Here is a 15932-nt window from a genome sequence, read left to right as displayed (position 1 = left end):
GCTGGAGGAGGCAGCATTGGTGCCTACTAAGCCAGCTCCATCACTGGTGTAAGGGAAATTTGGGTGGAGGGTGGGGCAGGGGCAGAGTGGCATGGAGATCCACTACTCCTGATCCCCCACTGATGTACATTAATGTAATCCATTCAAGCGCATTACTGGGGTAACAGAGAATCCGCTCTCAATTGGACCATTTGTGACACACTACTTTGGAGATCACCTTTGTTCAAACATTCCCTATGTCTACATTGGAATCCAAGGTGTGACTGTAGCTACAACAACAGTGAAGCCAAGGCAGCAGAGGCTACCCATGTTCCCAGGCAGGGCCCTCCAGCTTGTGCTACTAGTCATCCTGCTGCAGCTCTGCTCCTATTGTTATTTGAGCTATCTAGACAAAAGTTAGCTTGCGTATGTCTGCATGTGGTACAATCACACCTTTCACTGCAGTGCAGACACACCTATTGTCACATTTGCTGAAAATGCTTCAATGATTTGAGAATACTGGGCCCATGTTTCCTTTACACTGCTCTGGCTGTGAGTTACTTCCACTTTAAATCCCCTTCGAAGGCTCTATTTTTCACAACCACCACAGGGCTGCTTTGAAACCAAGGGGCATGGCTCCAGCTCATGATCCTGGTGATAGCCTGCCTAAGTTCCCATCCAACATGATGCAGATTTATTCTTTACAGTGCAATGTTGAAAGGGGGACGGGGAGACCACACAGCACTTGCAAAGGACTTTCCTAATGAACCAGTACCTTCGTCATAGATCACATACGCCTCTGGAGTTGCTGTCACATCCATATCCAGCCCTGAGAACGTATCTGTCGAAGGAGGAAGAAAAGATAGCACAATGATTAAATGATATTTGCCTCCCTCAATTACTCGCTGAACACGTTTTAAAATAAAAGCTGAAAGCTATTTAATCCATAGAATAATGAGACAACAGCAGCAATGGTTCTAGATCACATGATAATAGATGCACTATGAATATCTAGAGTAGATGAACGGGTGGTAGCACAAGCTAGCCAGGAGGCATGATGCTGCTTCTTGCAGAGCTGCTGTACAAAATACCCAGCATCCTCCAGGAATTCTGCCCTGGGAGACCCACAGGATTCTTGGAGCAAAGGATGCCTTGCTTAGCATCCCTGTAACAGCTTGTTGTGGTTTCATGGCAAAAAACCCATGACATTTATAAGCAAGAATGGGTGAAGCAGTGCAGATAAAATAAGAACGACAGGGAACTTCTGCTCAAAATGTTTTAGATGCAAGACAATTGGGATGTTGACCCCTGTGTATAACAGACTTCCTTCCTCCCTGAAAAGTCACTTCAGCAGCTCTGCAGATTCATGGATTCTCTCCTGGATCAATTGCTATCTTGTGAGTTTGGGGCTTTCCTTGCAGTCAGAGAAATGTACTTTGCAGTGCCTGTGGCTCAGAGAAGCCAGAGCACACAAGACCTAGACTAGCCGTCCAGAACAGTACTGAGAAAATAGGAGCATCCTGATGGATTCCATTAAAGGTAGGGCCATGTTAGAGACCATCAAAAATGAAGAACTGGGCTTTGGGAGGAAGATGTGGTTGGGATGTAGGACAGTAAATGAATAAGAGCAGGAGGAAGACCTCAGAAGGTTTAGATACGTATCTGAATTCTGGGAGGCTTGCGTCAACCTTTTGAAGTCTTTTTCTCTCACTTCTACTCTATAGGTTGAGGACGCAATCCAAAACTATACGGATTCTAATAGGCAGAGCCACCAATTATAATGGCCCCAATGATTACCATAGATAGTTACTGATCTCAGCTACATTGTCCATAACATTTTAACAGCTCAGGCACAAAATCTCTTTGACCATACTTTACCATGATGCTTGGTGACAATGAAAAAAGAAAATTATTTGCCTTCCCAAAGAAACTCAAAACCAAAAGACCTCATTCCAAGTAGAATTATGCAAGGCTGGTTATATATTATACACACACACACATATATATACTATAGGCACCGATATTAAAGATATTGTGTATGTGTGTACACAAAACACATGCACAAAGGTACATACATACTTGTACATACACATGAACACACTCTATCTTTCATGTAATCTAGTTGCACACACCAGTATAAATTATATTAATGTATCCAACTACTTGACACATTTCATACTTTAACATTGTTCTGTACAGGATACTTTCTAAAGACAGGTAACCTTCCCACTGTAGCTCTTAATAAGATAGAAAATGTTAGTTATATTAAAGATATTAAGATGTGTGTTGAACAATTTCAATTTCCAGTATTAAATAATTAAAAATAAAATCTGAATCATATTAGCATGTCTCATTTATTTTTTATTCGAGAACAACAAACATACAAACCTTCGTTTTCTATTTCTTGCTATTACATTTCGGACAAAAAAAAAAACCCTCAAACCCTAGCTGGTATAATACAGCAGTAATTTTAGTGCCAGAAAAATTTTTGAAAATACAGGAAATTGGCTAATTCTTGTCAGACTTTAACAAAGCAAATGTCTGACATTTTCTCACGGTAAACTTGTGCAGCTGACTGACAGGCAATCATACAAAGCAGTGAATGTCTACTGCCAAGCTAGCATATGACCCAGTGCATCTTTGGACGAAGACAGAGAATCTTCCCAACATAGGCAGCTGGTATTGATCACTAGTTATAATGTAAACACTCCTTTTTGAATACTGCCAGATAAATTATTGAGTATCAGATATACACGAAGCTTTGAACGTGTTAATGTGCAGATTTCACTCCTTAATGCTTCCCAGCGTAACTACCTCTTGTCAAGACAATAGTCTGATTATATGGAGAAATTGTATTTTCTTTTGTGTTTTGTCAAGTTCTCCCATTTACAGGGCTATATTTTCTCAGCAGAGCTGTGGCACAGAAATGGCATAGTTATTGCAAAACAAACAAAATCCCCCTGCAACTTTCTGTTTTATGTGGTTTTATGTTTATGTTGATTGTAGTTCCTCAGTTAGCTCCTCCTACGTTGAGTGTAGCTCCCTCAGCTCCCCAGTAGGGTTTACTTCGACCTGCTACCAAGTGAGAACTACAAACTTCCTTGTCTTAACTAGAATTTTTCCACTTTCACCACAAGTCAGCCAACACACACAAAAAACAGCTCCCTTTTCCCTGAGTCTGGGCACATCCAGGGCTGAGTCGTCTGGGAAATGTAGGCTTGGGCTGCCAAACTCTTTTCTGCTAAATGTTGCTGAATCTAGTGAAATGTTGACAATAAATTGTGCTGGGACAAGCAAGTATTCTGCCAAATATTAACAGACTTTGCAAAATAATTAGTATAACATGTGGTGGCATTTCTGGCGCTTACAGACCAAATCTGTTGGGAAGCCAAGTACTGATGGTGACAAAATATCAGGCTCTGGAAGAATGACTGTTCTACTAAAGACCCAGACAGAGGAGATAGACAGTGCAAAAACACCCTTTGGAAACATTCAGGACAGAGCAGCAGCTAAAGTTTGGGGCATGTTGGTAGTGCTATATAGGAACGGGTTATCCTCCTTCAAACGTAACGTAGCAGCTGTTAAATAGGCACCTTGGAGGAGCTTTCATCTCGATGACGTTCACCCAGACAGGGCAGGCTGTCTTATTGCATGTGTCAAACGTTGGACTAGGCAGCCAAGCTGAGGTTACAGAAACATTATGGAGAGAGAAGCAAACATTTATTCCTCATAGAAATCCTCGTAACTCTGAAGTGGGGATTAATATTTCTCAACTTATGTCATGTGTATGTTGCAGGATTCAGGAAGTGTCCTGCCCTTTCAGACTTCCAATCTGATGCATTGGCAGAGACATTCTTGACATGCTGTACTTTTAAAGAGGAACAGCTGGTTTTTCTGCAACATGCAATAAGGCTCTCTATAGATTTGGGTTGATCCATGGATGATATGACGACTCTTTTGCAAAGAACGAAATGTGGGCCAGAGCTTCTGGCAAACTGGACATTGGAAAGGAAAGAAATATTAGTATTTAAAAGGTTCTTTAAACTTCAGAGAAAAATCAGCCAATGCCTTTATTAAAAATAATACTGTGAAATATTTTTAGGGCCAGATTTTGAAAGCCTTGATGAGATTCAAGGCAGCCTTACTCCATGAACAGTCCCACTGAAGTCAATGTGTCTGCTTGTGAAATAAGATACTGCCTAATATAAAGGGAATTAGAATTTGGCCCTCAGTTATTTTCATGGAGATATTGTTATGTATCTTCAAGATGCAATCAGTGATATGGTCAAAATAAACGCAAAAAAGCTGCCCTGTTGTCTTTAAAGAGGTCCTTATATCGAAGAGTCATACTATAGAGGAAGAATAATCTAGTGGTTAGAGCACTAACCTAGCACTTGGAAGACCTGAGTCCTTATTGTGACATAGACCTCTTGTATGACTTTGGGCAAGTTCCTTAGCCTCCCTGTGCCTCAGTTCCTCATCTGTAAAACAGGGCTAATTCCTACCTCACATAGTTGATATGAGGATAAGCATATTAAAAGATTGTAAGATGCTCAGTTGCTCTGGTACTGGGGACTGTATAAACATGGATAGACACTATAAAACACCCAGGCTGCCTAAGAAATTAGACTCGAATTGCCAGAGGTGGAGAATAAGGAAAAGAGACAAAGGTAACAGGGAAGATATAAAGGATTTCCATATTAAACTCAGAACTGTAGGGGGGGAAGCACACCAAGAAGAGTGTCAGTGGATCTCACGTGATTTTTCTTAAAGTGGGTCTCTACCAAAAACCACCTGCTGCCATAATGAAAGTAAGATAAGCCCAGGAAAAATCTTAACGAAAGTAAACTGAATCACAAAAAGGAAACGAAAAGATAATGAAAAAAGTGCTTAAAAGGGAGTTGGCCCGAGTTAGCAGTAATAATACTAAAAACAATAGAGATAAGATCTGTCTCCACCTCAGTCCCTGTAAAGAACAGCTGTAAAAAAATAATGACAGTCAAAAATAGTTACCAATACTGGAAGACAAAGCAGTTCGATGACAGCATGAAGCAGGCATGGGCAAACTACGCCCAGCGGGCCACATCCAGCCCACCAGCTGTTTTAATCCAGCCCTCAAGCTCCCACTGGGGAGCGGGATCTGGGGCTTGCCCCGCTCCGGCACCCCAGCTGGGGAGCAGGGTTGGGGGCTGCTCTGCGTGGCTCGAGGAAGCAGTGACATGTTTCCCCTTCAGCTCCTACGCACCCCACTGCACTCTAACCCTCTGCCCCAGCCCGGAGCCCCCTCCTGGACGCTGAACTCCTCATTTCTGGCCCCACCCCGGAGCCTGCATCCCCAGCCAGAGTCCTCATCCCCTCCCACAACCCAGCCCCAATTTTGTGAGCATTCATGGCCCGCTACACAATTTCTATACCCAGATGTGGCCCTCGGGCCAAAAGGTTTGCCCACCCCTGGCATGAAGACACACTATGAACAATGGAAAAGGAACAAATGTCCAAGCAAAAATTCTTTTGTAAAAATAGCTAACAGAAAAGAAAGATAGGGAGGGAATTCTTGATGTTACGGGTGAAGCATAGTGGTTTTCTCAGCATGAATTTGGTCTGGCTGCACTTCTCACCAGTGAAAAAGCCACAAAATGGTTATGCTGGTCATCCTACATGAGTGCCAATAACAAATACTAAGAACATGACCATCAGGTGGTATATCACACATATGTTTTAGGCCCCATCAGTAGGATTCCTTACAGGCACAGAGGCCTGCACTAATGCATCTGTTTGCAGGGTTGGGGCCTGAGAGAGTTTCTGAACATTTTACAGGTATGGTACACTATATTGTAAACTTCCACCACATAGTCAAAAACAGTTACACAAGATTACCTGCTAAATAATGAATACTAAGAATATAAATAACAGTTCTGTCTATACAAGGTAATAAAATCTCTCAGACAGATTACTCACCTAGTACAGCTGATAGAGGAATCGCCGATCTTCTGCCCATGGCAGTTTTTGTAAAAGACGTTTGTGTCCATCTCTCAACTCATCGTCAGCTGCCCATGTCTCTTCTTTCCATCTCTTCTGTGCTTTCTAAACTGATAGTGCGGCTCCCCAGATACCATTTACATTGTCTGTTTCTAAATCCAGTTACAGACTTCTGTAAATGGGGGGCTTAGGACAATCCGGTAGGCGCATCCAGGCCCCATTTTTGAATATAAAGAGCTGTTTTCTGATGCTGCTTTCAAATGATGAGTGGGTTGAATTTACACCCGGTGTATACAAGCTCAATAAAACTGACTTCGGTGAATTTGTTCTTGCTTACTTCAGATCTAAATTTGGCAGTGTCATTAGCTTCTATTGCTGCAACAGAGATACAATGACAAGCAAGGTCTTTGCTTTATATTTAATGTGGGGAAAGGAAGTTCTGTATGGCCCTCTACTTTACTCACTTAGAGCCAAGCCAATCTTTCCCCAGCTCCTAGGAGTGACATGCTGTTTTTCTTGCTTGCCAATCTATATCTGCTCCTTGTGTGTCTTCCAGTTATATCTTCCTACTTTACCGACAAAAACAAATTTTTCCTATGGTTAGAACACTGCGGAGGCAACAGCTATAATGACTGAGATGGCTTTGGTCTCTGTTTATAATCCATTCATATTCAAAAAATGACAAAAGAGAGTGAGCGAGAACTAACAGCTATGAGAGGCAGTGTTGACTAGTGGACAGCGCTCTAGACTGGGACCCAGAAGATCCGGGTTCTGGTTCTGCCACTCACCTGCTGGGTGACCTTGAGGAAATCATGTCAGCTCTCTGTGCCTTGGTTTCCCCATTTGTAAAATGGTGATATTTATACTGACCTAATTTGTGAAGTATTTTGAAATCTATGGCTGTAAAGCACTATATAAGAGCTAGACATAGTTATCAGAGATGGGCCAAGCTCCCATACTCTGCTCAGAGCTAGAAAAAGTTTGGGTCCAGATTTGCATTTTGCAGCTAAGATCCAGCTCTGTTATTCATGGATGGATCCGGCAGCCAGCAGTCATTAAAGCAATGTGACACAGTGACAAAAGTCAATGGAATTACACTGATTTGCACCAGCTGGGAATCTGGCCTGCAGATTTTATAGTCTAGACGCCATAAAGCACTTGCTTCTCATGGACAGATGATGGTAACTGATAGATATACAAAATTAATGTGAAGTGTGGAAACGGTAAGCAACCCCTATATCTGTTGGTATAGTGCAGCTGTTCATCACGAATATCTCCATCCTTCTACCATAGCACTGAGAGATGTGATTGAAGAGTTAGACTAGCTAATCATGTTAAAGAGGGAATTTATGCAAATTATTTATAATCAACTGAAAAGGGGTCATCTATAGAACAGTTGCAACTCAAGTGATAGTGCATGTCATCGGACAAATAGTCCAGGGAAACCTGGATAACAGGTTCCTCTGGATTAAAGTGTTAAAGATTATAGTAGGAAAAAAGTGACTATATAAAAAGGCCACCTATTTGCTCAATAGTTCTGCACCCATTACCGCTTTCAAGCTCATCTTCTCACTTTAGTGAGAAAAACAAGTTTTTATTCCTACTGGCAGACAATGAACAGGCAATACAGCTATGGAAAAGCAAGATAGTGTATGAAGCAGAATATAAACTATCAACAAAATTGTCAGCTAAATTCTAAGGACTCTGTGCTACTTCTACTGAGGTCAATGGCATTTTTGTCATTTACTTGAGTGGATGATGAAGCAGGCCATAAACACAGAATATGAGTTAATAGCTGCTTATGATGAGGCTAGAAGCAGAAAGAACCCAGACTGACTTTCGTATCCCAAATTGAGGCCCCAACCAATTCAGCAGAGAAATTTCACGTGCCTAACTTTCAGCACATAAGGAGTTCTATTGAAAATCAAAGTTCTCCCATGCTTAAGGTAAGTCATGAGCTTAGGTACTTTGCTGAATTGTGGCCTGAGCTTGCAGGGTTGGCCATTAGCTTGTAAACTGAGCACATGTGATATGCAAATGATTGAGAGAGAATAAAACTACAGCCCTGCCGTCCCTTTTCTGGTGAGGACAGTACTTTAAACCTCATAGCACTACTCTTTCAGCCTTTAAAGATGCAGCTGTTTGTTCAGAAGCCAAAGACCTAGGATGTTGGCCAGAAGAGTGACCATTTAGTTACTTTTAACTTATACAGTGCCGCATAGCCATCTGGAAAGAGGGCAGCTACGTCAAACTAAATCAAGACCGTGATTCAAAGCCCAAGGAAGTCACTGGGATCAGGCCCCAGTAGCTAGCTGATAACAAGTATTCATTTTTTTGAGAGTCTCAATAATGATTTGTGATCTGACAAGCCTTGGAGATTCTTTGCAAGTATGTGTTGTTTCAGATTGCAGCGAAATACTGAAACATTCCTCTTGCCTTTGTCAGATGGCAAACACTTCGAGTTTTCTTTTCCACAATCAACTGTCATTGGCAAGTTCGGAAGATCGCTTTTCAAAACAAAGTTTTCATTTTATATTTTTGTAACTGTGCAGTACAGCCACACATATTGTGACTCAGGGACTGGGGGTAACAGGATGTCAACTGTTAGAGGGCACAAGGGTTACATCGGGTTTTACAGGGATCCCCTGGGTCAGATTTATCCAAAACAGTTCACTGAAGGAGGGCATGTGATGTCTCTACCAAGAGCCAGTGGCCCACTGGTCATCACAGTCATTTGAAAATGTATGTATGGACAATATTTAAGAAGTTGTGTGTCTATCCCAAAAATTATGTTCTTAAGGTCCTGCCTGGTTAAGGCAGGTCACCAGGAGGTGACATATCTCAGAAATTTCCTTTCAGGCAAGAGATAGCAGATACCTATCTCCCTGTCTGGTCATATACGTTCTGTGTATTGTATGCTTCACAATGTAGGCCTATTTGCATACTTAGCCAGGGGCTAAATAAGAGATGGCAAAATCTACAAGAGAGGATATTTCCAAGATGAAACAAACAGCGGGGGCAGGAGGCCTATCTTGGGGTGCAAGGAAATACAGAATCCATTGCACAGGAGGCAATCTAATAGCATGTGTCTCTCATGAAGGATGGTCAAAGCTAAGCCTGGCTATAAAACACTGCAAGGATTTTGGATGAGCAATACTCTACAAGGCAGGAGAGTATCTTGTTAATTACGGGTAGGCTGTAAAATACATATAAAGTAAAATCATAACACGCAAACATTTGTTTCCAGTAATTCTACTTGTTACAACTTAAATCTCTGTGGTATGTCAAATAAATGTATATATGATTTCACTATAAACATATCTCAGTGCTGTGTGTTAAGCGGACTGATGATCTGGGGTGGAACTGGTAAGATGCACTCTACTGGTAAGCTCTGGAAGCAGCAAATCTGTGAACATGATGATTGTCCAGCAGACCAGGGGCTGGACACTCCAGGGAGATGCTTGGAGGGCTCAAGAGTTGGAGTGTGCTTGTTGCTAAGCTGTGGAGAGACTGCGGGGTCTGTGATGCCTAGAGGGAAGTGCTTGTGTTGCCGATGGCTGGAGGAGTTGGGGAGCTGACCAATGGCAGGCACACACAAGACTTTGTCACACTATGGACAGGTGGTAGCAAGGTGTCTCACAACCTTGGCTACCCTAGGAAACATCACACCTCCTATTTGTGTTTATATTATTGTTACCTTCTGCATTGCATTCAGGCAGGCCATCAAGCCCTTTTACCAACTTGCCATCCTCATCATACTGAGCATCAGTGCCTGGGGGACATGTAGGTAGTGGTTTCTCTGTTGGGAGCTCAGTAGTCGTTGGTTCAGCAGTGGTGGTGATGATGGTAGTTGTGGTTGTAGTTGCAGTTGTGGTTGTTGTGGGAATTGTGGTCGTAGTTGTTGAAGAAGTTGTTGTCTTTTTAATCATTTCAAGACCAATCAATGGTTTCCCTCCAAGGCTTACTACTGGTTTATCTTGTGCACTTGCTAGAGGTTTACCAAACCGCCCATGTCCAAACAAGGGTAATCCATCAGGACTCACTACTGGAGCACCACCAGCATCTGCAAGAGAAGAACAAAAGAAAAATATCTAATTGCAGATTCTCTATGTTTTTAAATCATGGTATTTAGCATCAGCAGATTTCCATTTAGGATCCCAGAAGTGCCATACCTAGGGGAATAGAGAAATGATTCAGGAGGACCTCATACAAACCACAGTGTCATCCACTTTTATTAGCGGTTCTCTGAAGAGCTGGATTCCCAAGAGTGTATCAGAACTAGTGAAGAGAGGTATAGTAAATCCTGACTTAAAATAGGTAAACCCTGCTGGCTGGGATGCTGAGGACACAGCCCTTTCCTTGACTGTGATTCAGCAGCATGTAATAGCACCCAGAAGGGGTTTCATATATCCATTTCACTCACGTGCAAAGATTACACCTACTTTCATCTCACATAGGTAAGTGAAAACATACATGGACAACTGTAAAAGGATTTATACCCTGACCCCTAATGTTATACACCAGAAGAAAGGTTAAAAAAAAAGGATACTCTGTTAGGATGCTGCAATGAGAGAGAAAAGGCCTATCTTAAGTTATGGATATAGCAGATGTTCTCTGTAACTGTGTTTCATCTGTGTGTACTACACGAGTTCATGAGACTTATTTAGATGGATTCATACGTAACCACCAGTGATTTCACGTATATCCCACAGCTGTTTTTTATTATTTCCTATGAGTCTTAAAGAAAAAGCCACAAACTATGCTGTGGATAAATTAAGGGAAAATAGTTATTTATATCTATATACTGGGACAAAGTTCCTGCTCTACCTTGGTGGGTCTTGCGCTTATTGGCGGATTTGCTCGCCTTGGAGCTTCACGGCAGCCCTCTGTTTTTCTGAATTCACAGTCCAGGTCGACTCCTCCTGTGTCTGACCAGGAGTTGGGAGGATTTGCGGGGGGAACCCAGGACTGCCCTCTGCTCCGGGTTCCAGCCCAGGGCCCTGTGGAATGCAGCTGTCTAGAGTGCCTCCTAGAACAGCTGTGCGACAGTTACAACTCCCTGGGCTACTTCCCCATGGCCTCCTCCCAACACCTTCTTTATCCTCACCATAGGACCTCCCTCCTGTGTCCGCTAATGCTTGTACACCTCAGACCTCCAACAGTCCACGTTCTCACTCTCAGCTCCTACTGCCTTTTGCTCCCAGCTCCTCACACGCACACCACAAACTGAAGTGAGCTCCTTTTTAAAACCCAGGTGCCCCGATTAGCCTGCCTTAATTGATTCTAGCAGCTTCTTGATCAGCTACAGGTGTTCTAATCAGCCTATCTTAATTGTCTCCAGAAGGTTCCTAATTCTTCTGGAACCTTCCCTGTTACCTTACCCAGGGAAAAGGGACCTACTTAGCCTGGGGCTAATATATCTACCTTCTATTACTCTCCTATAGCCATCTGGCCCGACCCTGTCACAATACATAAACAGCAAGATATCCACATATACCATACCTTCTACTGGCTCATTCACACAATCCACATAGACGCAACTGAAACTGACTTAATACACATCTGGACTGCATAGGAATGCAGGATTAGTTTTTAAGGGCCAGATCTTCAAAGGTTGATTTCAGTGGGAGTTAGGCCCAGATTCTTAAAGCTATTTAGGACCTAAGTGCATATGGGCTTGATTCTGTGGTGGTGCCAGATGCCCTCAACTTCTAATTACTTTGTGGTCATTGAGGATCCAGAAGCATTCAGCGTCTCAAAGAACTGGACTCCATGTAAGAAATATGCCTTGTCTTTCTGTATATACATGTGTTGGTACAGATGCTGTGGATACCCCCTTCAAAGATCTGCGTACTCCATACATGAGGTACATGTCACCTCATGAGGAGGGCATGTTTTTTTCTACTCACGCTCCTGATTTCCCTACGGAGATGCCATGTCCCTCTATCTGTTCTGATTGCCATTTCCAGCAATACCACCTGCTCAGATGCTGTATTAACAGAAATGACATTTCAGCATGGTGGATCTGTGAGTAAAAGGGGAGAATACCTGCTGACACACAGATTGGATCCAGCCTCTCTCATTTCAAACTATAATACAAAAGCAAATCCAAATCCAAGGTGGAATCCTACCACTAAGATTTTCTTCCTCCCCATTTCTAATGATGAGCCATATCATGAAATCCATCTCAAGTGTGAAAATCAGCCATATGAGCAAACTGGAGAATAGAGGAAGGAGAATACTGCAGAACACTATTCAAAGTGATTCATGCAGATTCCAGGTAGCTGGCTTAGTTTGAAGATATATAGCCATATGCTAGAGATTTACTGATGAAAAGTGCAAGATGAGGGTTAGGTATTATTATTAGATTTTGCTCCTCCATGAACATTTGAGCAGTGGAGTTTGTGGTCACCTGAACATTTTAGGAAAGTTGTTCACCAAGGATGATAGCCATCCCTGTACAGAGAGGTCAGCAGAAGGCCTTGCATTACTTAAGGCCTCCTTGTGAACTTCACTCCATGTGCACCCCAGTATTCATATTCATACACTGGAAGACTCACCCTTCGTGTAGAAAGTCCTCACATCCGTCATAATACCATGTGACTTAAAGGATCAATCACAAATATCAAATAGTAAACAACCAAGAGTCAAAGACATAGACAAAGCAACCCATAAGATGGAATATATTTGCAAAAAGTTATCAATTAGGAATAATAACTACATTAGCTAAAATAAAAATCTATTCATGGATAATTCCCAAACAAAAATAAGGGCTAAACTCCCTGGATAAACTGTTCACTACAAATAGTTTGTCCAGCTCTACTGAAAAGAACTACAAAAACTGAAGAGACACACATTTTTACAGAGCTTCTAATTCTGAGCAAAGTTAAAATGATATTTTTAAAAAGTACACAACAATGACAAGTTGAAGTCTTATAAGGAAACATACTTAAAATAATGGACATCCCAGTGAACAGGTTTTTGTTTTTAAAAAGAACCACTGTGGCCACAGGGGAGTATATTTGAGGGGTCTGAACTGTGGAACTCATTCCTACATGAAGTTGTTGAGGCCAAAAATCTTAATGAGGTGCAAAAAGGGATTGGACATTTATATGTATAACAAGAACATCCGGAGTTGTCATAGTTAATGGGAACAAAAATGAAAAAATTAAATTCATTAAACCTTGTGTTTCAGGGTTTAAACTGATCTCCAACTATTAGTGATCAGGTTGAAACTAATTGGGGGTGGAGCAGATTATCCCACCTCTGCTTCTGCAGTGTCTGGTGCTGGTTGTTGTCAAAGACAGGATACTGGACTAGATGCACATTTGGGTCTTATCCAATATTGCAAACAGCTACATTTATTTTATTTTATTTTCAACTCTGTTCAAAGGGGATGCTGTCATGATTGATGTATTTTTAAGAATCCACACATTATTATAGTCAGAAAGCTGGGATTTTTCTTCCCCCAGTAATTTAAATCTCAGCCACAAGAATACTAAGTGTCCTTTGAGCAAATGACCTACCACTTTAAAATATCCACTTCAGGGAAAAAGTCAGCAGTCATTTGAAATTTCCATCTCGGAGTTAGTTTTGTGGCTAGATCATAAGCTGATACATTTCATGGGCCAAATTTTGTCTGGCAAAGTGAAGCCAGAGGGCTAAATCCTCTACTGCCCTGGCTGGCAACCAATCAGGGAAGCAGCAGGGATGGGTTGTCAAGTAGCGAGTCATGGCTCTGATTCTCTGCCTCAGGCCCAGGAACAGAGATGCAGGTTCCACTCATTTTGTATCCAATTCTGCCTCCTCCAGGATGTCACAGAACCCCATTCTGTTGCACATTTACAGGTGCAATTACAAAGAGATAAAGGGGGATGTGGCCACAGGGAAAGCAGACGTGGTTTGCAGTATAGTTGTGAGTGGCAGTCCCCAAAAGCAATTGTTCCTATACAAAACCACCCATGCAAATTATCCCTGTTCCAAGCAGGAACAGCTCTGTGGGAGGCTGTTCTCTGGCTGAATAGAGGAGCAGGTTAACACTGTTTGTACGGTATATTTCATACCCATACCTATTTATAGATTGAAGAGGATATAATTGTAAGCTCTTCAGGGCAAGGACTGCACCTACCTCTGTGTTTGTCTAGCATCTGTTAAAACAGGGCCCTAATCCTGTGTAGGGGTGGTGTGTAGCTGAGCTCCCCCTGGAAGAGCCTGGAGTAGGAATTATCATCTTCCTTGCTTGCTCCATGTAGGAAGTAACTTAATGCAGCCCTTTTTTGGGCTCAGGTTACTTCCTCTCATGCTGGCTCAGCTCTGATCAGGTTGAGAGTTGAACTCTCCCTCCCACCTACTTGGGGGAGGAAGACACTACTGGGTGCAATACCACATACCCCTTCACACTCATGCAGTGAAGAGGATATTCCCCTTATTGCCTTGTGCTGCCGTATTAAGCTGGGCCACAATCTGGCCCTAAATAAAATCAATATGCCACTTCTGCCATATTTGCCAGAATTTTGCACCATTGATATGAAAACTATTTTTTCTTTAGGAAAAAAGTCTGTCCTTACCAACAATAGTGCGTCCATCTCCTCCTAATTTCACTCGGAGTGGGTTTCCTTGGGAATCTTGGAGGTATCTTCCTTCAGCATTTAACACTAGCCCTCGATCGAGATCTACGATCTAAAAAGCAGTGATAGAAATACTGAAACTCACCTGACATGAAAGAATGGGAAATTAAATTATACCATAATAGTAATTCCAGGGGAAGAGAGAAGTTTGGAGTTACATTTTTAGAAGTGCCTGAATCATGTAGGGAGAGATTTTCAAAGGAACAAATGGCAGTTAAGCCCCTAACTATTAACTGTGCCTTTGAAAATCACCTCATTAGGAGTCGAAATCCATAGGACTCCAAAATTACTTAAGCACTTTTGAAAATGGTATTTAGGCTTGTAAGTGCCTTAGGCCCAAGTTTTTAAAGGTATTTAGGTGTAGCCAGCATTGTAATGCCTAAATAATTTAGGAGCCTAAATCTAATTTTCAAAGGGAAGCCAAAATCCCATTGACAATCAATGGTAGTGAGGCTCCTAAGTGCCTAAATCACTTTTGAAAACAAGTGTTAGGCTTCTAAATCAGTTAGGCATTGAAAAGCTGAGCGCATCAATGCCCTAAAGACCTTTAAAAACCTGGGCTGTAGCCACTTTTGAAAATTTTACTCACCCTTTAATTTTAATTGTTTCCAGAAATGATTTCATTTGTTTAGAAAAGGAAACCAAAAGGTTCACATGCGACAAGCTAGACAAAATGGAAGACAGGTGCTAAGTGTCAGATCAAAATAGTTTACATTTTTTAAATGCCCGTGTGCATGTTTTTCCACACTATCTTGAAAATGTCTTCCAAACCAGGCATTTGAATACGTTCATCTAATATACACGAAGAGCGCTAAAATGCCATATGACATTTATTTATTCTCATGCTGTGATTCCGGTTGCAGGGTACCTTACTCTGTGAGTATCTTCATTGATTTCAGTGGGACTATTTGAGGAGCGAGGCACGAATCAATGTGGGGCAGAAATAAAAATTCCTTCCATACATAGGCTGGTTATCAACAGGGTAGGTGGGATTTGCCCTGAATGGCAGATTTTAGAAGGCATTTAGGCACCTAAGGATGACTAACAGCACATTGGAAACTATGAGGAAAGGGATAGAAAGCAAGACAGACAATATTATAATGTCCACCCCTTCAATACTGTGTCCAGTTCTGGTTGCCCCCATCTCAAAAAGGACATAGTGGAACTGGAAACGGTTCAGAGAAGGGCAACAAAGATGGTCAAGGCTATGGAACGGCTTCCAGATGAGGACAGACGAAAAAGATTGGGACTGTTCAGCTTGGGAAAGAGATGACTAGGGGGTGAGGTGGGAAGGAGAATAGAATAGGGGTCTATGAAATCATGAATGGCGTGGACAAAGTGACTAGA

General features: G+C 42.0%; 1 protein-coding gene across 1 annotated transcript in view; it reads right to left on the bottom strand.

Moving 5' to 3' along the window:
- The window catches only part of FNDC1 (fibronectin type III domain containing 1), a 126843-nt gene that overhangs the window by 40701 nt on the left and 70210 nt on the right, over positions 1-15932 (bottom strand). The window contains exons 10-12 of the mRNA XM_073337819.1: positions 14526-14637; positions 9656-10021; positions 755-820 (exon numbers count right to left, since the gene is read on the bottom strand). Of these exons, the coding sequence (XP_073193920.1) occupies positions 755-820; positions 9656-10021; positions 14526-14637 (544 nt within the window). The remainder of the gene's footprint in view (positions 1-754; positions 821-9655; positions 10022-14525; positions 14638-15932) is intronic.

Source organism: Lepidochelys kempii, chromosome 3 (genome assembly GCF_965140265.1).
Source record: "Lepidochelys kempii isolate rLepKem1 chromosome 3, rLepKem1.hap2, whole genome shotgun sequence".
Taxonomy (NCBI): domain Eukaryota; kingdom Metazoa; phylum Chordata; order Testudines; family Cheloniidae; genus Lepidochelys; species Lepidochelys kempii.
This window is presented reverse-complemented; position numbering and strand designations above follow the sequence as displayed.